The 22,591-nt window shown below is 38.8% G+C and overlaps 3 protein-coding genes across 4 annotated transcripts; 1 reads left to right on the forward strand and 2 right to left on the reverse strand.

The window, feature by feature from the left end:
* Window positions 1-4,011: 4,011 nt before the first annotated feature.
* Window positions 4,012-22,569, reverse strand: LOC140937763 (UPF0759 protein YunF-like). 2 transcript variants are annotated; one of them, XR_012165516.1, is made up of 9 exons: window positions 22,263-22,569; window positions 19,943-20,128; window positions 16,787-16,952; window positions 15,833-15,864; window positions 15,496-15,540; window positions 14,540-14,658; window positions 9,058-9,145; window positions 5,018-5,079; window positions 4,012-4,529 (listed from the first exon to the last, which is right to left on the reverse strand). XR_012165516.1 is itself a non-coding variant. In XM_073387329.1 (8 exons), the coding sequence occupies exons 1-8, from the start codon at window positions 22,542-22,544 to the stop codon at window positions 7,782-7,784; spliced, it is 1,344 nt and encodes a 447-aa protein (XP_073243430.1). In that variant the 5' UTR covers window positions 22,545-22,569; the 3' UTR covers window positions 7,372-7,781. The 2 variants fall into 2 exon arrangements, 1 of the variants encoding a protein (XP_073243430.1); XM_073387329.1 differs by lacking the exons at window positions 4,012-4,529; window positions 5,018-5,079 and adding an exon at window positions 7,372-8,207.
* LOC140937764 (carbohydrate sulfotransferase 9-like) lies at window positions 5,035-6,408 on the forward strand. The gene has a single exon (XM_073387330.1). It carries the CDS (start codon window positions 5,094-5,096, stop codon window positions 5,919-5,921), a length of 828 nt encoding a protein of 275 aa, XP_073243431.1. The 5' UTR covers window positions 5,035-5,093; the 3' UTR covers window positions 5,922-6,408.
* Window positions 12,035-14,504, reverse strand: LOC140938774 (uncharacterized). The gene is made up of 2 exons (XM_073388303.1): window positions 13,057-14,504; window positions 12,035-12,604 (listed from the first exon to the last, which is right to left on the reverse strand). The coding sequence occupies exons 1-2, from the start codon at window positions 14,354-14,356 to the stop codon at window positions 12,405-12,407; spliced, it is 1,500 nt and encodes a 499-aa protein (XP_073244404.1). The 5' UTR covers window positions 14,357-14,504; the 3' UTR covers window positions 12,035-12,404.
* Window positions 22,570-22,591: the final 22 nt, after the last annotated feature.

A 22,591-nucleotide genomic window follows, 5' to 3' on the forward strand; every position in this document is an offset into this window, starting at 1 on the left:
GAATTTGTCAAAATATAGCGCGTAATGGGCCCCAATTAACTGCCAGCGGTTAAACAGTCACATGGGCGTACAGAAACACATTGCTGAGCGGCGTTTGTCGCAGTAGTCTGCGAAATAGATGATTTCGAAGGCTATTGTCGCAGTTAGGCAAGAAAAACATAAGAGATCACTTTATTTTGATTGAATACCACGAATTTCCTTTCTCGGGTAGAGCTTTGTTTATCGTTTGATCAAGATAACTAACAAAGTGACTATCGTGTGGACGTTTGTGTTATTTCCCAATTAGTATTCTATTGACTTTTTTGTGTCTATTGACTGGTTAGTAACTAACACAGTTATTATTATCATTATAGCCACAATCATCATTAAATGACTAAACGAACCCTACACAATAAACTTTCAGTACCCTTATTTTCTCTCAATTCTCTATGGAGACTCTGCACTAAAATAACCTTAGATCTCCATTCCGTAACCATAGGACCCCGCATATAGTTCGTATAGTAGCAATCCAATACCAGAACGTGTATTATTGGAGTCACTTTCTTTTCCCAGTAGCCTGCTCAGTCTTTAAGTTCGGCGTAACGTACACTTCATTTCGCCTCCCACCCACCTTCACGTGTTGTTGAAATAAATCTCGGCCAGGAGCTCTCCGCTTCTATCGCCTCGGGCTGATTCTCTCATATCTAGACCGATATCGAGTCCGATCTTTTATTAGTAGTTGAATGTCCCCCAGCAAGGTGTTTTTGTACGACCTGACTGTTTAGATGCAAAGGACCCATTGTGTCCATTAAAAAATGATATAATCCAAATGTTTTTTTTAAACAAATGTTCAACCTAATATTTGGGGCTTTAGACCCTTATGTTATTTTCTTGGTCATTAGAATCCGTTGAGGCCAAACTCTTACCGTATTTATTCGAATAAGCGCCCAACCTCCAATTAGCGCCCACCCCCATCCAATCCCCTTAAACACAAATAAGCGCCCACCCCCACCTCAGCCCCTTCCCCCTCCCACCACCGCAAATATTGAATAACAGAGTATTGTACAGAAACGTTGCTTTGTTACATCTTCGCTTTTTTATTACCATTAATTGTTTTGTTGCAAAATAAACATACTACACTTGCTGAAAATGGTGAAAATTTAATACCGTATTTATTCGATTAAGCGCCCTGGGCGCTTATTAAATTTTTGGACCTTGAGAGTGGGCGCTTATTCGAGGCTGGGTGCTTATTAAATTTTCACCATTTTCAGCAAGTGTAGTATGTTTATTTTGCAACAAAACAATAAATGCTAATAACAAAACGTGAAGTAACAAAGCAAGGTTTCTGTAAAATACTCTGAGGAAAACTCCGTCCTCGGGGAAGTCTCTTATTAGAATTTATTCATTCAAGTGGGTGGGGTGCGGGTGAGCGCTTATTTGAGTTTTATTGGGAGGAGGAGGGGGTGGGCGCTTATTAACTTTTTCTGCCTTTAGGGTGGGCGCTTATTCGAGGTGGGCGCTAATTCGAGGTTGGGCGCTTATTCGAACAAATACGGGAGGCGCCCGGCCTCGAATAAGCGCCCACTGTCAAGGTCCAAAAATTTAATAAGCGGCGGTTAATCGAATAAATATGGCATGCAGTTTCCTATCAGAAAAAGAATACAAAAATATCAAAAACTAAACTTTCAGTTCACTTCACAAAAACTCTTGCACTGACAATATGAACAAAACTGTTCACAGTCCCTTATTTTTCCGAAAGATCGTCGAGATATTGCGCGTCCTACCGTTAATGGCGGCCATCTTGATTTTCAAGTGTGCTGAGGAGGCGGGAGTCGGGGATTATAGCTCTAGGGGGAGGGAGACGAATTTTTTTTTTCTTTCCTCCTCCCAAACCGTCCCCCGCCCCCTTAGTAGATTAGACACTCATCCAAGATGGCCTCCCGTAACCGAACTCTTCAATCTCAACGGTCTTACGGAAAAATAGGGGACTGTGAACAGTCTAATACAGTTGCTGCGCCATAACTTTCCTATTACAAAGTAGCTTGGACTAAGAAACCTTAATCTACCCATGACAATTAAGCGGGACATGTTTTTGACATGAAATAAAACCCACGTTTTCCAGTTAAAATCAACAAATGACCAAAGAAAAATTCTGGAGTGGGCAGGTTCCCCGGGAGGGGGGGGGGGGGTACTCCATTATATAAGCCATATAGGTATGTGCCGCCCAAAAGGGTAGGGTTTTTGCCCCGGTTTGGTCTTAAAATGGGTGTAGACTTTGCCCCCTTTGGTCTGGAATCTGGTCCATGGTTTTCGAAGGAACTACGGGAGTGTATGAACGTGTTTTACGGTGGCGGAACCGGAAAACAGAATCACAAAACCCTAAAACAGAATCGCAAAACCCAAAACAAAATCACAAAACTCAAAACAGAATCACAAAATTCGAAACAGAATCACAAAACCCAAAACAGAAACACAAAACTCAAAACAGAATCGCAAAACCCAAAACAGAATCGCAAAATTCAAAACAGAAACAAAAAACTCAAAACAGAATCACAAAACTCAAACTTGTGGGAGGACACAGTAAGATCTATTTCCAAAACCGCATTCAAGCAGAATCATAGCTTGAAGGTTCATTTTATTGGGGAAGAGGCCGCGGACGAAGGAGGACCAAAGAGAGATTTCTTGCGTCTCGCAATGACGGCTGTCTGCAATTATTCCGGGGTGCTACAAGGCCTAGAGTGTCGGAAAACCTTTAGCAATAATCCATTGTTGCTGGAACGTAAGGCCTATTACTGCGCTAGTCTTGTTACTGGAATGTCACTTCAACAGGGGGGACCAGGACTACACTGTCTTTCACCTTCGCTGTTTGACTATTTTGTAGCTGGCCCATCTTCGTCCAGGGCAATACCACTGGATGTGGCAGACCATGACATGAGAAAGAAAATTGAAAAGGTAAAACTGGCAGACGCGCGTCTACATGAATTAATGATAACTCGTACATAGAAATAAAAACGTTAGCGAGAGACTTTAAAAAAGGGAAAAAAATTGACACAGCATCAACCTAACGTAACTGAATTTTAATTTCAGGAATCGCAAAAATGTTAAGTTAAACTCTTCTTCAAGCTTGTTCGTTTCGTGTCAATCGAGGAAACTTATCGCAGACGTATTATCAGCGCGTCTCATCAATCCAAGTCCTTTAACACGGGATGCCTGTTTTTGCCACTTTATTTTTAGCGCAAACCTTCCCGCTGCTATCATCAGCTTACATGTTCTTTTTGTTTTGCAGATATCTGAAGCTGTCAGTAAGAACCAATTTGATCGAGCAGTAAGGAAGGAGTCTGAATTCATTATCGAGTGTGGAATTAGTAAAATTAATTGGGATTTTAGTTAAAAGAGCGAACTAGAGTCTCTCTTGACTAGAGTTATTGCTGTGTAAATGTTTAGTCATTTATCGTAACAAGGGAACCTTAGATCAGTTTCTTGAAGGCCTTCAGCGGGTAGGCCTTATAAACTATCTCAAGGAAAATCCAACAGGGCTTAAAGACGTGTTTTGTATGTCACCCTTTCCTCTTACTGTGGATTCCTTTCGGATAAACTATTCAGATCCTAGCAACAACAGAGGCAATCAGGCAAGAGAGGGGGAAGAGGCCACCATTTTGTGGTGGGAAGAGTTTTTGGACAACCTCGATCAGTCCGATCCACAAGGACTTCTCCCGCAGCTTTTAATTTTTATCAGGGGTGCCGACAACATTCCCGTTTTGGGATTTCCCAAAAATATTGACATCGATTTTTTTGATATAGAACCCAGGTCACGTTGTTTTCCTACGGCTTCCACTTGCGGCCTACAGTTGCAATTACCAAGAGGCATTCACTCCTTTGATGAATTTGAGGACTTACTGTTCGAGCTTTAAAAGAGGGCTCCCATGGTTTTGGTAAACTTTAGGAAACGTTAAACTACGAACGTGGGTTTTCAACAAAGGGACCACTAGGTGGACTATTGATCTAAAGTTACTGTAACAGTGTGATGAAGGATACAATCAAGAAGGCTGTATTTTGCTCGATTTAAGGAAAAGTATGTGTATTGCGTAGTGAAGCAACCACAGAGGCTATTTTATACATAATGTTCATTCAAAAATCATTTATCTAACTTAAGTGCCAAATTGTCAATAAACTTGATTACTCTAATACTCTATTCTTCATTGATATCTTACTTTAGTAATAAAATGTATTAAGCAAGCAATTCTTCCCTGGCGTTATTCATGATGATTTATGCCAGTTCGAAAGGATTGTCGTGAACATTCTAGTTATGGTCAGTCGGAATGCCTCCTTTTCTTACTTTCTCCTAGATTACATTGCAAGCTGCGAAAGGTCAAAGTATAGTTTCAGTGCTTCTTCCCAGTTGTTTGGCGGGAGATAGCCTCGATTATTCATTAGGTATCGCGCATAGGCATCGAAATCAGAGCTGCCACTCAAATTAACTGGTTTTCTGCACTGTGTTTTGGCCCGTAAAACTTTAACAGCCGATGAAGGCGTCAACATGTCTTCACCACCTATAAGGAGAATTAACTGCACAAGATCAAGTTACTAGTGAAAATAATAACAGCAAATTACGATAGAATGAGGAGTTATCTCAGGGAGAGAATGTTCTTAGTAGATAGGTACCTAACAGGAAAACCAGTCACAAAACACTACGAATTTTTACAAAATTTTCTTACAACTTTCGTCCTGATTGGGCAAAATCCGCTCTTTGTTGTATAATCCTTAAATGAGACTGGTTCAGGGTGAATACTGACGTAAAATTTAAACAGGTGATCTTATAACAAACTTATACAAGGCAGCCAGATTGAAAATTAAGTGGGACAATCATGTTTAGGACGCCTGTACTGTACTAACATTACTATTGCATAACTGAGTATCTTCCATAGTAGGGTTAATGGTTTTGCATGTACGGAAAGGTAAACTCCTCGCATTATAGTAGGGTTAATGAGCTTGCTTTTACGGAAAGGCATTTACTCTTTGTATTATAGTTTTGACATACTATTTTGTTTTTACAGACAGTGACGGTCACATCAGCGCAGGATCTTTTGCTGACTAAAGCTGCTGAAAGACAAGAAATGAGAAAACAACAACTGAAAAACTATTGCCTAAAACATAATGATCAAAAGTTACCCTGGGATAAAAAACGAGAACTCAAGCAATTTCTCATCGACGACGACAATAAATTTATTTACTGTGCCGTTCCTAAGGTGGGAACCACACCCATGAGGATGACGCTACTGCGTTTGAGGAACGACAGCAGATTAAAACTTACGGAAGGTTCAGTTCATTCTCCTAAGTTTTGGAGACGTTTAAGTGATAAAGAATTCAACGCAACGGAGTTATCTAAGCGGCAAAATACACATTTCAAGTTTTTGTTTGTTCGCGAGCCGTTTCACCGACTTTTATCTGGCTACAAAGATAAATTCATGGGAAGAAACAGACGTTACACCAATCGATTTCGTAAACTGATAGTGAAAGCTTTGAGGCCAAAGGACGAGGAGAAGGTTGCAACAGAGACGAATAACGTTACATTCACCGAGTTTCTTACCTATCTCTTATCTGATAGAAACCCGACGATTCACGATGGTCACTGGAAGCAAGCACAAAAACTTTGCTTTCCTTGCGCTTTTGACTTCGACTTTATTGGCCATTTTGAGACGCTTCAAGAGGACGCCAATTATTTGCTGATCAAAACAGGTTTTAATGGCCGTGTTAAATTCCCAGTTGTACGCACGTCACAGGTTTCTAGTGATTTTTTGGAGTATTACTCAGAAGTTCCAAAGGAAATTATATTCAAGCTTGGAGAAGCTTTCAGAAGTGACTTTGAAATGTTCGGCTATGCATTCCCTGGAACTCTAAAAAGTTTACTCAAAAACTATTTTAGAAATAGTACCCAAGGTTAAATTCCCTGTTTCGAAAAAAGATATGAGATTGGATAATATATTTTATTACCAGGGTATTCAGCTGAAAGGATATTAATTAGTGCAGCCATAGAACAAATTGCAGATTCAGCCTGCATTGCGAACAACTCCAACCTCGTCCCCAAGCTCCTTTTCTACTCCTCGAGCGAGAGAGAGAGAGTGGACCCTGGGAACGAGGTTGAAACAACCCCAACCAACGTTAATGCGTTTTCAAAAACCTTCTTCTTTTTCGTGTAACAAAAATCCATTGAAAGCTCTGCGTCGAGAAACATAACTTGGCGATAAGTTTTTGTTTCCAGGATATTGGGAGCTTAAGCAATCACGACGACGGGCATTTGTCCGTTTCGTAAACGGTCGCTGCCACTTTTAAGACACTTAGAAATTTTTTGACCTGCCATTAAGAGCGTTTCTATTAACAAAAAAAAGAAAATAGCAACCCAGGGTCAAACCGGGACCTCGCGCCGAAGCCGAAACCCTTGTATCCTAATTTCTCTACAGCTAACCCTTACCACTACACCACCACACCGATCCGCCATCACTAAGGCCTGTCCCAATTGTGCTCGGCAACTTTTGGTGTTGGAGCAACTTTTTGTGTTCTAGCAACCTCGAGAAAATTTTGCCTCTCTGAGCAAGTTTTGAGCAAAATATAGGTTTAGGGTACATATCAAGCACGAAAAAGTCAACGATTTCGTAGAAAACTTCAATTTTTTTTAAATTGTTTTATTTTTTTATTTTCATTATTTTCATTTTTTTTCTTGGCCGATGTTGGTAATTATTGTGAAGAACGAAAAATAAAGCTTTTAATTAACGTTTATGCAAAAATATCAACAAATTTAGGTAGCAACATTTTGGATTTTTGGCAATTTTTTAGCAACTTTTTGGCATTCCAGTGAGCAACTTTCCAGCATTTTACGAGCACAATCAGGAAAGGCCTAATCTCAAGTCTGAAGCTCAAGTAGTAAACGAAAAAGAATTCGAGTTAAAGGGGTCTGAAATCTATAAAAGTAACACGCTGTTAGACTAAGAATAATTTTACTGACTACAAAGGTAAAGCTAACACAACTGTTGCTAGTTCCTTAAAACCGTTTCCTTTGTTTAGGCCATGCCACTCACTGAAATGTCAACTATATTTATCTTGAAAAAAAGTGGGATTTCTTACAAAATATTTAATATCATTCGCTTTGGGATTTCTTACAAAACTATTAGATATTTTATTTCATTCGCGCTGCCATGTATGTTTTCTCTCTGTTATATAGTAATACAGTTATGAAAACCAAAATGGTCTCATGTAATTTTCTCTTTTTTTCTCTGTGTTAATCGTAGTTGTAATGTTTATTTTGTTCATTACTATAGTGTTTGTGTAACTTGTTATTTGTTAATCTGTAACCAAGATCTCTCGTTAACTTTGTCAATAAGAGATCTGGGCGCGAGATTAGTAATTTGTAAGTTGAATAAAGTAAATTTAAAAAACGAAGAAGGAAAAAGAAATGTCAACTGTGTAAATTCATAGGCAAGGTTTTTTGTTTAAAGAGGACAAGGAAAATTGCCCCTTATGTTACGTTCCACGTAAAACAATTGAATATGAGAGAATTTGACGCGGGAGTTGTTGTTTGGTAGACACGCAAAGGAAAAAGAAACAAGCTGTGAAACCACGAGCAAAAACCAGTTTTTTTTTGCTCGTCAAAAGTCTGTTCTCACGGTTTTTCTGTTCTATTCTCACCGTGGTAATTTTAAACCCTGGCAAAAAACTCACCTGTTTGCACTTTTGTTTAAAAAAAGACCATATGAATTTCTTTGAGAAAAGTAACAAATTTTTTTTTCCGATATTTGTACCATCTAACGCTACTTTTTGAAAAAATCTGAAATGATTCTCTGGTTATTGGGAGTGGAAATTTTAGCTTTCGTAGAAGCAGACGCTTGTTTTTTCCTGGGTGAAATGAAGCCAGAACTTGAGGTTCGTTTTCTGGCTGAACTTGAGAAAGCTGTTTTGTTTACTGTCGACGAAGAGCTCCTTTCTCCTAATGGTGGATCGTTATCTCCTTGCTCTAAACCGTCAGGTTTGGGAAACAAACTTTCCTTCTCTTTACCGGGCGCTGAAGCCTTTTCAGAATCAGAACCTTCTTTTTTCAAAGCAGTTTTTTCTGTTTGAGACTCTTGTGCCGCTTTTGAACAAAACTTCAGCATTCCTGAGTTGGAGATTTTCTCCTTCCAGTTGTAAGCCAACGACGGACCCAGTTCTTTTGTCAGATTCTTGGAATTGATGATAGGCTAGTAAAAAAGGTAAACGATTGAACAAGTTTAGTCTTTCTGTAAACGATTACTCGCTTCTTATGTTATAGCTTTAGTACAGCGGAATGACCTCTAAAAATTTCGTAACACCATCACGGTTTTTAACTCTCCAATGACCAAAATCACGGAAATTTGGTCTCATTGTTTGCACTCTATGGATCTACCTCGGTGTAAGTGACTTATAGAGGAAACGACGGGCTGCTTCGTAAAATCAATGTACAATTCGACGACAGTAGTTTCATTTTTTTGTCCAGCAAATCGTCAAGTTTGTGACCTCACTGCGGAAACCGTGTTCGCAAGGGGAACTGTTATAGATTCTTCAGAGATGGATTCGAGAAATATTTCAATTCGTTTAAGCTTTGAACCGTTACGGTAAAAATGGAAACAGCTACAAAAGTTTGTTTAGCTAAGAGCTCTGGTCTAAGCTTGTAACCCCTATTTCATTTAGGTACTATTGTTTAACAATTTACGGCAGAAGTCATTAAAGTTAAAGATCTCACATCTTTTAAGAAACTGTAATCTAAATTGCCCTTTCTGCTCATTGTAATAATTATTGCTATTATAGCATTTATAAATTGGTATTGCTTCTCACTTATACATATATATTTATACTTAGATCATGTAGTATCCTAATCGTACTTTTTATTTCCATTTTTTCATTAACTGTGTATGCAACTTTTTTTATTTCATGAGAGGCCTGGGGGTAAGATGAACTATGATGATGTCCATGCAGCTTGTAATTTTTGAGCTGTAGTGGAGATGTATATATTTAAGGTACATTTAATAGAAGGTGCCGGGAAAAAAGAATAGAAAATGCAAAGAAACACACCTGATCTTCATGGTCTGTACCCCACATGAAATATATCGGTCCTCGTATTTTGCCCTGTAATTCGGGCGAACGCAAACGTTCTCCCCAGCTGGTAAAAAGAGACCAAAAAAAGTGCATTTGGCTTTAGGTACGGCAACGAATGGGTTATCATTTTTCGGGTTTAAAATGGTTGTTGTAATTAGCCACTTGAAGTTAGTTGGCGGTAGTCGCGTTATTAACCCGATTGTGAAAACAAGGTACTTGCACTAACATTAACACATTTACCGGATTGTCGTATTTAAACCTGAGGTGATGTGGTCGTATTAGAGTTAGTCGCATTTAGCTGAAGGGTTCGGTTATAAGTGGAGAAATTTCTAACATTGCATTGGATAATTGTAAATATAATCTTTGTAATCGGAAAGAGCGAGAGGATTTTTATTCTTGGTTTGTAACCACGTGACAAGGCGGCCATGTTGGTGGTCAATACAATTCAAAATTTTCACATAGACCATAATTTACCTTGTTTACCCAGCAAAATTTTGCACAATCATTGTCTTTGATTTCTCTCGGGACGAATGTAATGCCCAGGAGAAATTGGAAACAATTCATGGTTATGCAAAATTTTAGGAGGTAAGCAAGGTGCATTATGGTTTATGTGAAAATGGTGAATAGATTTTCTCGAATAATTTACATGAAAATGGAGTTTAGTTCCAGAGAAGAGAAATGCTTTGTTCCTAACCACCAACATGGCCGCCTTGACGTCATGTGCAAACCAGTAATACCAGCAAATCATATCGGTTCGAATGTTCGGGAAATGAGCCCGCGCTCCTCCCGGCAGGCGGCGGAAATCGAACCCAAGTAATTCAAATTCCGCAACTGACAGAAAAATATAGTTGAATTTCAAGCAGGTAGAAAGAATAGGGTCCTTTCGATATTTTTGACCGCGCACTCCTGAGAACTAGGTAGTCGCATGTAAGCGAGGCTTAGAGGACACAAGATGGCTGACTCTGCTGCAGGCAGTTTTCACTGTAAACCGGTTCCTTGGTTAAAAGAATACTTAAAACAAAGGGGCATTCAAAGCTCAGGAAAACGTAAGGTTGAACTGGTAGAACTTTGTGAGAAAAGTGAGGAGATGAAAGTCCCAAAAATTGCTGAAGAGGAAGCACCAGTCGATCCAAGAGTTTCTATGAAAGAGCAACTGAAAACCGATGAGAGAGATCTCGCAAATCCGTTGGATAACGAAAACCGTGTTTTTTCCCAATGGACCAAAAACTTTACTGACGTACCGGACTTTAGATTCCCCGATCTTTTTAATTACCTGGTGGGTAAAGATCCCGTATACAACAGCGAAAGCCTAAAAAGTTACAAATCTTTATTGGGGTACAAATTATTTTTTGATGGACATGTGGAAGAACTTTGGTATCATCCACCTCAACCCAATAGTAATTACAGTTATTTTAAGTTTGCTGTAAAGCCAACTGAAAAATCCAAGACTGATGATGGTTCAGCAACATACAGAGGGTTTTTCATTTTAAAGAAGGATGGAAGTGTCAATTCAGCCTACTGCTTATGCAAAGGAGGGTATGTATTTTCTTCTTTTGATTTCTGAAGCCTGTCTATGTGCTTGATATTCCATAAACATACGTTTGAGAATCAAAACGTTTGGTCTTTTCGGTTGTTTTTCTCTGTGACAGGTTTTGTTTTATTCAGATTCGAAGGTTTATATTTTCCTTGTAGCAGTTGTAACATGAGTAAAAAGTAGATGCCTCCTGAATTGAAGATCTAAATCAATGGATGCATTATTTTAAGTCTCAAACCTTCTGGATCACTTATGACTTCAGCACTAAGTATTAAAACAGTGGTTCAAAGTCAGAATCTGTGAGCCTAGTAACTGAACTTATTGGCTACTTTACAGTCTATCAGTGTGAACAATGTGAGATACATATTTGTCATATTGGTCCTCCTTTAAACAGGGCAGATGGAGGTTGCCGGCACATAGCTGCAGCATTGTTTGATCTAGAAGCAAATGTGAGATTCAATGATCTCCCATCATGTACATCAGGACAGTGCATGTGGAAAAAGAGAGGAAAGAGAAATGAGGGAAGTTTGCCCATTCAGGACCTTCAAACGAGTGGTAGTTACGGTGTGACATTGAAAGACCCAATTCACCCAAGAGATTTTAATCCAATTTGTATTCCCTATAATGTGACTGAACTGGAACAAGATTTTAAAGCTGGGTTGCTGGAAACATGTCCTAGCTCTTCAGCTCTGCCTTTTTTATCTTCAACTAAAGGACCCAGGCATACAGAGGAAGAAGTCAGAGCTTTCATCAGCAGTGATGTTAATGTCTGTAAAGAAGAAAGTGTTCAAAGTGTACATGTATATTCAATGAATGATTACGCCAAAGTGTTTGTTTCTGTTAATACTGAGAAAGTGATGCCTACAGTTTCTAAAGAACTTGCAGTTGAATTCCTCGAGTCTATTCCATTTAATGAAGAGCAAGCAGAAATGATCAACAAGAAAACTGTCTATCAATCCCAGTCTCAATTTTGGTTTGATCAAAGGGCAGGAAGAATTACAGCTTCCTCATTTTACACTGTGTGCCACCTTAGAGAGAGCACAGACAGAAGAAACACTATTAAACATCTCATGAATTACTGTCCAATTGCTGAAGATGCCATGCCACGACAGTTGACATGGGGGCATGAAAAAGAAAAGCGAGCACTTAGTCTTTACATAAAAAAACAGAACAAAAATCATGAAAAGTTGTCAATAGAAAAAAGTGGACTCATTGTAAACACATTATGGCCCTTCTTAGGAGCCAGTCCTGATGGTATAAGGATTTGTGCTTGCTGCCAAAAGAAGTTAATTGAAGTTAAAAGCATGTATGCAAAAAGAAATCTCCCTCCACATGTTGCAGCTGAGGAGAACCTCATGCTTATGGATGGCAAGTATGAAATTAAAAAAGAAACCAAATGGAACTACCAAATCCAGGGACTGATGGGGATAACAGGGATTCATCGCTGTGATCTAGTTATATATACCCTCAAAGGAATATTGATTGTAAACGTTAAGTTTGATAGTGATTTGTGGAATGAAATGCTCCAAAAGCTGAGAAACTTCTTCGTGGAGTATATAGTTCAGGAACTATTCCACCATGACATACTTAAGTCATTATAGAGTGACTGCCGTTAGATGCTGATTGTAAAAGTGAAGGTGCTTAAAATTAATAGTGTTTTTTGTCTGTGCTGGATTAGATACCACATAATTTTATTGATCTGTCTCTGGATACGTTTAATACATGTTTCATTTACCATTTACATACACTAAGTAGGTCTGCTTTTCTGCTCTCTGGACAAATGCGTCAGTCATTTGGCCAGTGGTGGTAGCAAATTACACAGAGCAGCACAAACACTTAGAATATTGTCTGCAGTGGGTAGCATTTGAAGAAGGAAGTTCCCTTGTAGAATTCTAAAGTCCTTAAGACGTCCAATAGCACGTTCAACGTGGATCCGAACACTTGCAATGGTACGGGTAGATTTTACTGCCTTTTTTGAAAGTTGCTTTCCTGTGTAAGAGGAGAAAAAAGGATTTTGAATGAAGTAAATGCCAATTCAAAAGGTACTGATAGTAAAGTACTTGCTTTTTTGGAAACCTTTTTTCCAAACAAAACCTGTACTAAATTATTGGATGGGTGGAAGTGGCAAACCACTGCCTCACACCAGCTCTTTCTGAATTTTCTGGATCCACCCCTGCTATGTAGACATGTTTGGAAGTTAGTAGAGACTACCTTTATCTTTGAGCAGTTCAACTTAACCCTATAATATAAAAAATATTCCTAAGAAACTTCTTCTGTTTAGTTAGAAAGATCCTTTTTACAAGCAACAAGTAATGGATGCTGTTATATCTGGTTTTTTTTTTGGTTTTTTTTTTTTTACTTTGTCCAGGGAGACCTTCTCTTTTATCTTAGCATACCCTCTTCCACCCCTACCCCATTAGCTCCCTTTATTGGAAAGGTACCTTTGCAAAGTGGTGGGATATTAAGTGCAACTTTCTTTCTTGTAAGCAGATCTCTGATGTTGAACCCCTTGTCGGCCATAACAGAATCCCCCTCTTCAAGTTTGTCCAGTAGACCACTTCTTTCTGTGATGTATCTGTCACTGACATTTCCAGTCCATAGTTTAGAAACAAAGGAGAAGTAACCTGTTGGAGTGATTCCCACCAGTGCTTTCATGGTATTGTGCTCTTTATAGTTACTCCATGTAGCTCTCTGGGCACTAGGGGATGTTGGCTTTTGCAAAAATATCTCTGTGCAATCTATTATTATTCGAGTGCTTGGAAATTTGTTAAAAGAACTTGGCAACTTTTTCTTAATTTCTTCCTTACAAGGCCATTTAAGAAGAATGTCACGAAAAACTGTAGATAAAAAGCAAATCCACGTTGTGAAAACTTTGCTAACTGATCCTTCTGATACTCCAAAGATATCTGTAAGATGTCTGCTTAAAAGCCCAAGTCTGAGTCTCACCAAAGTTAAGATAAATTCCTCCATAATGGTCAATAATCTTTGCTTTCCAGGCTTTTTTTTACTTGAATCTTTTTGATAGCTTACTTTTTTTTCTTTGTTTTTGTCCCAATACTTAAGTTTTTCTGCAAACGGCTTGAGCAAATTAAATATCATCATAAAGCAAGCAAGGCTAGGTATACCCGTAAAAAATTTGACAGACTCGTCATCTTTCAAAACATCATCCACAAAGAGCTCTCTTTTCAATTGTTTTTTGTTTGATAACTTTGATTTAAGTTCGGCGTTCTCTTGTTTTAAAGCGTCAATTTTACTGGTTAAAACCTCTAGATCTTCGTAAGGAAAGTCCGTTTGAGTTCCTTTGTCGTTAGGAAGAAGGTGGCAATAATTGTGATCTAAAAGGGCTGCATCGTCGCTTAAGAAACAAATGTCTTTGTCTTCCTCGGTAAGGCTTCTCTTTTGAGGTTCAGGACATTTTTCATCAACAGCACGTCTCTTTCTGTCCTCCAGTCTCTTTTCACGGGAAGAAACACGACATTGGTGGGTCGAGGGATTAAAATATTTCGGTAATTCACCTGGAATAACTTCTTTTCTTCCGCAAAGCGACTTTTTGATGGATGAAGCCTCGAAGTGTGCGCTGCAAATCCGAGGGTTTTTTTGATTTTGGAATTCGGGATCACAACGTCTACAGAAGTTTTTCCATAGCCTTCTAAAATGCCCTGAAGGAAAACAGAAAAAGGATAGATCCGGACGATTCCTTGAACTGTTCGAGCAGTTTGCTACCGAACAAAAATTCACCATGACTTTTGCAAAACTTGGAGCATTTCAACTTACAGTGAAGACAGTGAATGCATTTCTATTTTTTTATTTTCCCAGCTGTCCTCTAAGCCTCGTTTACATGCAAGTACCTAGTTCTCAGGAGCGCGCGTCCAATAATTTCGAAAGGACCCTATTGGAACAACAATTTAGCCTTCGCTCGCATACCTTTTTATTTCTTCTTCGTCCAGTACGCGATGTTTTCCTGTCCTTCGATGCACGCGAACATAGGCAAAGTCACATGACCCAAGTTCCATGACGATTGGGACCACCCCCGAAACTGAATCCTGAAAAAAAAAATGCTTTTGTGTAACCCATGATTGAAACGATGCGATCATTATTCGTAAGGAAATAAATAATAAAACCGAACTCCAACGCGCTTGAAAAAAAATAAGTTCTGGAGGGAATGAAACAGAAATTTCTCTTGACAATTTTTCGCATATGCAGACTGTACACGTATTTCTATATTGTAACTGCGTAGAATACTCCCTTGGAGGTGCGCACATTATAGAGGCTGCGGATTTGGAACTAAAAACCTTACGATCCGACAACGGCGACGTCCATGAAAATCTTGCTGAAAAATAGACTCCACATCCTTTCAAACCATTTCGCGATTATCCCGAGTCGCCCAGTTACTTAAAAGAAGGGAATTTATGTTGGAACTGAAGAGAGGGGGCCGCACCAGAGTTTAGACGGGGATGGTAGAATTTATCGCCTTGCCGTTCCCCTCCTCATAACAACTTAAAATTCATTTTTTCACGTCGTAGTCGTGCAGGGACGGCAAGGAAATGTACAAAAAAAGTGTGATGCACGTACAGAGTTGTTGTGTTGCTAACTAAAACCATTGCTTTTTGACGTTGCTGTTGCCGTTGCCGTCTCCGTCGCAGTCGCCGTCGTAGTTTCGTAACGTTCCTACTACTAAAAACTGGACATTATTCCAGCCGCGGAGCCATGTTAGAATTTAATATATCGAACGTGGGCTGTTAGATATGACGGACTCAATTGATTCTAACGTTGATCTCAGGATTAGATTCGGTACATGACGACGTTTGAACAGGGCCTAGTTTTGAAAAATAACTAAAGACATTGAATTAATTGCTCTGCCATACAAAAATCAACCCTACCTTCTTCCCCTGATGATCTCCAACGCTGTTCTTGTCAAAGTACAGCTGTGGATGTGTTATAGATATTACAGACTTGGAATCAGTTTCATCGCAAACTCAGGGCAAATGTGAGATTCAAGTTTAAAATTTCTCAAATTAGGAGAGGATCAGATAAAACCTCCAAAATAGCCTATCTCATTTTCACATCGACCGGTTGGTCAGTCTTTTAAAAGCATCCAAATACGCAGACGCAAAGAAACATCTGATTATCGAAAATGATAAGACAAGATTGGTTTGCTAAAACTGAAATGTCAGCTACCTATTGCCAAGCTGAGAGGATTCCAGTAAAGTAGCATACCTCATTTTGCAGATCGTCAGCGACAACCAAACCTAAATAAAGGTTGGAAACATATAGAGAGTATTGGTATATCTCTTCGATTTAGGAATGTAAAACTGAGTAAAGTTAAAAGTAGTTTTACTCTAAATAGTGTTGCTTTTGTATTCTGATAAGTAACTCTATCAATCACGCTGGTACTGATGAAACACAAAACAGCATCTACTGAACATTTAGTAAGGCCTCGTCCACACTTATCCGCGGACTTTCTAAAAAACGGAAATTTGTTTCTCCGTTTTCCATAAAATACGCATCCACACATAGCGTATTCGAATCGTTTTTGCCCGTCCCTTAGAGAACATGCGCTGTATGATGTAGGGCATCATCGTGTTCAAAAAATTCCCTTTTCGTTCGTCCACACGAAAATGATAATTATAAGCACTATAAGCCGGTTTTATCTAAAAAACTCTACTCTGGGAACCGTTTTTGAAAACCTGCGTTTTTGGTCCCCGAAAACTCCGTTTACGTGTGAAGGGAAGGCCACAACGGAGAAAAAATTATCCGTTTCCAAAAATATCCGGATACGTGTGGACGGTGCCCAAGGTATCAGAAGACAAGTAGAGGAGTGAACACTTAAAACGCAAGGTCGTTGTGATAGCCAGTTGCAAAGTGTTCTTATGAACAAAATGTCCTAACCCTATTCGGACTATTCGCTCCTAGAAAAAAATGTTAAGGATGGACTGTTTGTAATTCTAACTTTCATAACGTCCTTTGGCAGAACTTTTGTCTTGTAAAATTAATTTTATTTTATTTTTTTGTTTTGTCACTAATGGGATTGAAAAAGATAAAATACACAGAATTCTGTTGAAATTCATTTATAGAAAGTACAGCATGAAAAAAAACAGAGTATTTCAATAGAGAAAGTTAAAAAGATCAGTTTTTTTCAAATTGTTGCAAAATGAAACTCAACGAACTTACCCAGGTTATGCTTTGTCAGCCAATCCAAGGTTGAAGATAAGTGTTCGGTTGAAAACCAAACCCTGGATCGAAACTCGACAGCCATGAGGTAACGAACATCAAGATATTTCCTACACTCTTCTATGTGCCTCTTATTTTCTTCTGTGGGTTGATAGCCTAAGTGAAACTACAAAGATTTTGTTTTTTCAATTTAGTTATCAAATGAAAACGAGAAGTTTTTCTACTGTGTATGTAAATGAAAAAAAGTATTTAATTATAATGTTTGAAATGCAGTTGGTGGAGTTCTGTAGATGATAGTATTTTGTAGATTTGATAAAATTCGTATAGGTAATACAGGGCTCGACGTTGCGACCCCTTGGGTCGCCAATGCGACTTGATTTTATTTAGTGGCGACTAACTTTTCACGCCTGGTCGCCAGGCTGGCCCCCATGATATTTGTGACCTTCTTTGGGAAAACGTACACTAACGATATTCCGTTAGACCGTTAGCTATCCGTAAGTCATCCGTTAGACAGATCAATGAAAATCGTTTGAGGCGTTTGGCAATTCAGTCTTTAGGCTAGCAACTCATCAGTATCCGTTAGATCGTTAGTTGTATCCGCCGATCTTCTACTGAAATACACTGTTGAAGAAGTTCCAACGGGCAATGGAGACTGTCTTTTAGTGGGTCTGTAACACCATCGCTTTAGAAAAATTATTCTGTAAGAGCTTATAACCGATGTTTTAAGGCCTCCTTTCGCACGATTTTTGCCCGTTTTAATGTCCGTTCGCATCGTACAGCATCGGTCGAAGAACTCACATACCTGCGGGCGGCGTCCAAAATCTCTTAAGGTAAATTTCCTCAAACAGTTATTCAAGCTTCAGGAAATGAAATACACTTGCAGTTAAACAAATTTTTTGTATTAGAAAAAAACTCATTTGGGCTATGAAAGAACAAATCTGCAAATATTCGCTTTGCGTTCCATATTTGCATTGATGTTCAGAAATGAACATCAGTGAAACATGATCCATCTCGTTGCCTAGCACGTGATCGAAAGTCTCCTCCACAAAGAAGAAACAGATCGTCAATATTTTCGGGCAAAAGTTGATTTGGCGAGAAGTCTGTTCAAGAAGTCTGACTTCAACGATACTTTATTAGAAGTCAATAAAATGCAGTAAAGCTCTCACTTGGGTCGTCACGCAACGCTTTGTCGCGAAGGGCTCAAATGTCAACATAAATTTGCATAAAAAAGTAGTTTACAAGAATCCCGAGATAGACGTTTGTTCTCGTAAGTTTTTATCAGACTAATCTGCAATCGAGTCCGCAATCTAGATACATGTTCGACATAGAGGAATTATTGTTAATCGATGCGCTAAAATTTATTCCCGGACAAACAAGGGACCTGTTGAGAACTGCGATCGATTTGCCCGATTAATTTTGACGGAAGTCTTAAAAAAGACGTTAGCTGCTACGAATCAACCGTTAGATCGTAAGAACAATCCGTTAGAACAAATCGTTAGAGCATTGGGACAAGCCGTTAGAGCGTTAGAAAAGCCGTTAGCTATCTGTTAGTTTAACGGTAACGCAATACATAAATACGTAAAAATGAATTTTATAACAAGTGCCATTGTAGGGGTTATGTAGCCTGTTTTGTAGAAGGTAACTTATTGACAATTTTGTTGAGGTTAAAAAGACCTTAAGTATATTGTATGCTTTTTTTTTCTTGAAGATAATTTTTGGCGACTAGAATACTTGTCCTGGCGACCAAAAATGAAAACTTAGAGGCCAGCTGGCCCCAAGATTTTTTTCTGAAAGTCGAGCCCTGTAATAGCATGATTTGTAGTGACATTTGGCATAAATACCACGAGTGATATTTCAAAATTGTTTTACGTATTTGAGACAATTTTGAAATATCACAAGTGGTATTTATGCCTAATATCACATACAAATCATACTATTATTTGTTTATACTACTACCCGCAAAAGGGTTGTAATTTTCACATGTAGGTATTTCAAATTAAGCTGAAATACCACTGCTCTAAGCCAATCAAATTGTAGAAATTTTTCATGTAGTAGTATAAAAACTGTAAGTTTTTATAGTCATAATAGCCTCTTTGTAATTCTTACTGTAAGAACCCTCAACACTTATGAGTGATACAAAACAATGGAAACAAGGAAGTCAATACAATATAGAGCCGCATAGAAAAACTTGACAGTTACTACACAGAGATAAATAACCCTTACAACTTTTACAGTGAATCTTTTCATTTTTACACAAAAGCCCCAGGGTGATGTTTTGAACCTTCCCTAAGCAAAATATCTGATGCATCGTCTGATCTCTAATGTTCTTTTTATACATGTACTATGCTACTCAGAATATATACAAAGAACTTCTAGTAACAACATGGATTTTCAAATAGATAATTTTTACACATATTGCATGCAATAAATTGCCTCCCAAAATGTCATTGTGTCTGAAGTGGTCTCCCTGTGGTGTGGTCTTCATGAGTGACAAACTCCTGTAAGCTATCATTAAATCTTTGGTGTGTGACAAATGCAGACTGCAGACTTGCAGACTGGCAAGTAAACAAGGAAACTATTGTTGTGGAATGCTTTAACAGTTGCCTACCCCTAAAGATTAAGTCATTTAAAAGTCTAGTTTAGGGATAGGGAATCTGCTAAAGCATTTCACAACAAAGATTTGGATCATTTACTTGCCAGTCTGCAGTCTGCGTTTGTCGCACTCCACCAAATCTTTGCATTTTGGGTGGCCAATTAAAGGGGTTTTTAACTTTGTTTCCAACTGAAAATGCCAAGCCTTGTCTAGATTTCTCCAAGAGCATGTGCATCTCTTTATACTGACATATAGGAGTATTAGCAGTTGTTGAATTCAGCTTTCATATATTCTGAAGAATTTTACAAATCAAGGAGGGTGTTATCTGCTGCAACCAAAGGGCAAGGCAGAAAACTCCCTCCGAGATCTGCATAATTCTTCAGATCATACAAAAGCTGAATCAAATTTATTACTCACTCAAAATATTTCATAAAAACATGCTTACCTCATTACCTCAACCTAACAAGTTATTGAAAACAATTAGCACGTTGGATTTGAACCAATTAGAAATGAAAAAATAATTTGAATGAATAACGATAGTTGCTATGGGTAAATGTAATTACCTGAAAGACCACTACTCCCAGTTTATTTCTCTGATGAGCAGGGAGGAGTGCAGAGTTAAATCTGTCCCATAGTTTCTGCTTTTGTGTCTGTGTCAATTCTTCCCATAAAATTGAGCACTGTTGCCTTGTGATGCTCTCTGGAAGCTCATCTCTGACCACATGTGGAAGGGCTGAAGGAGATATTGACTGAAAATCAATCATAAAAAATCAAATTATTTTTGCTTCTTGACATTAAAGGGATGAAAAAGAGTTCAGCCTGGTCATCAAGGATAAGTAGATTTTCTTGCTAGGTGAGTAACTTTTAAAGGAAAGGTAGATTTTCTTGCTAGGTGAGTAACTTTTAAAGCTCCAGTCATATTGTGCAATATTAAAGTGAGGGTCCAGGCAAGTGAACCTGTTTGTAATTAAATCATTATCTGAGACAAGCAAGCAATAACCCAGGGCAAGGAAATGAGAGAGCTATCCTCAACTTCTCCAAAACTGAAATTCAATTTCTTTTTCCAGCCCCCACTGTCTTGCATATTAGGATGTCTGCAAAAATCACTGGATTCAAGGATTTCTCTAAATTATCAGCTCAAAACAGTGGATTACACAAAGCCTAATTCTTTCATTCAGAGACGTCAGATCAAGTGAAAAAAATGTATTCAATAAATTAAGAAACATCAACATTTGATCATTTGCCCCAGGGGAAGGGGGTGGGCAAATTGAACAACAGTGTTTAAACAGGGGGCAGTGTAATCCAATGGTCCCAGATCGATGGTCCTGCTCCAAGCACTAGATGGATGTGTTTCTTGGTTAAGTACTGAGTGCAACTCCTTGGCCAAACTTGTAAGCAGCCAACTGGCTGCCTTCTGCCAGTTGTGATTTTTAATCCTGTTATCCCATTAATTTTAGATTACTTGTTTCTAATAGCAAGGAGTTTTACCGGAGTGTCTGTAAACTAGTTGGAAAGTTAAGTGAATGTTCACTATCAACAAATCTTCACTTTTTTATATTGGGATAGGAATTTGATACCATGCAAATGCATATGAAGAGTTGGTCATTGACAAATCAGTTCAATGCACCTTGATTTAAATCAGGGTAGAGTTGAAGGTGTTTGAGGAATTTAAGTTTAAGCCCTGTTATCGTCACGGCTAGAGAAGAAGGACTTGTGAAAAGATGACTTTGAAGGTAGCTGTATACTGTTGTTCTTTTGAATATTAATTATTTTAGTTAATTTTGCAAATTATGGGGACGGTGATGGTTGAGTTTCACTTGAGTTTTGTTCAGCATGTCACACCTGCTGTGTTCCAGCAAACAATGGAGGTTGAGGAATGAAAATCATTGGCTGGTTTGAAATTTCTAAAAAAAAAATTAAATAAGGAAGGGTCACTCCAACATTAATATCCACCCCCACACCCCTCCCCCTGCTAAAACACCCTTATCACTGCTTGTGCATTTTCTGAAGTGACATATGAAATAGACTACGAGTAGTCCCCCATTTGTCCTCAAGGACAGTAGAACGAGCGAACCGCGAATGCGCATGAAAATCACCCCACGGGAGAAAAGGCGACACGTGGTGGTAAAAGGGAAAAATCTCTCTCCCTACCGTGTTTTGCCTTCCTCAAGAGGGATGATTTTCACGCATGCTTGTGTTTTGCTCACTCTACTATCCCTGAGGACAAATGGGGGACTACTCATAGTCTATATATGAAAAAAAAAAGAATTTCTCAAAGACAAGATTTTCTGAAGGGGTCAGAAAGGGAAAATTTTCTGGACACATTTTCTCAGGAAATCTATAGCGTAACACTGGATGCTTAAGGCAGTTTTGAGAAAAGTTTACATTTTTCTAAGAGTTAAGGGTTTCACAAAAGGTTACGTAAGGATATCGCAAAAAAAAAATTGTTAGGTCTCCACAGGGGGGTACTCTTTAAGTCTGGCATACCCAGTCTAGGTATACTAAATATCTTGTTGAGGGGTGCCAATTGCAGATTTTGATATCACTTACATTGTTCTGTGGGCTGTGCTTTAAGGGATAGGGAGGCAGAAGAGTTAAATAAAAGAAAGTCAAGAAACAGGGAATAAAGAAGCATTCAAAGGCAATTTTATCGCAATTAAATTACTGTAGCTGTTATTAAGGCTGTCTGCCTTACAAGTGCATTTTTTAGGGTTGGATTCCATAACAAGCATCCCCATCCGTTAAACATGTGAGTCCCTACCCCTGGGGTAAAACTAAGGGCCCGTCCGGATACCCTAAACAAAAGGCATAGACAGCTAGCCCCCAATATGCCGGCCCTAGACACAGACCTAAGAAGGATCTTGCCCACAAACAAACTCTTACTTTTCTTGTAAAAAAGCCAAATGCCTTGAAGTGAAACTTGAAGCCTGCAGGAACACACTTTACCCACTTTTCAACCGCGGCTGGACTAGGAATTGCATAGTTACTTGAGTCGCACTCGACACATGGAAAGAACCGGGAGTAATGCAACAAGCGATCCTCTGAGGTTTTCACAGAACCCGGGTAGAACCTTCCACACTTAACTATGGAAGAATCAGACCATCCACACGTTCCCTGGAACACTTTTCCTTTGCGATCGTCTTCAAGGACACTTTTCCCCGCCATTTTGCTGTTGCTCGAATGCAGCCTAGACACCCCTCCCTAAGCTTCCA

The sequence above is a fragment of the Porites lutea genome, chromosome 5 (genome assembly GCF_958299795.1).
Source record: "Porites lutea chromosome 5, jaPorLute2.1, whole genome shotgun sequence".
NCBI lineage: Eukaryota > Metazoa > Cnidaria > Anthozoa > Scleractinia > Poritidae > Porites > Porites lutea.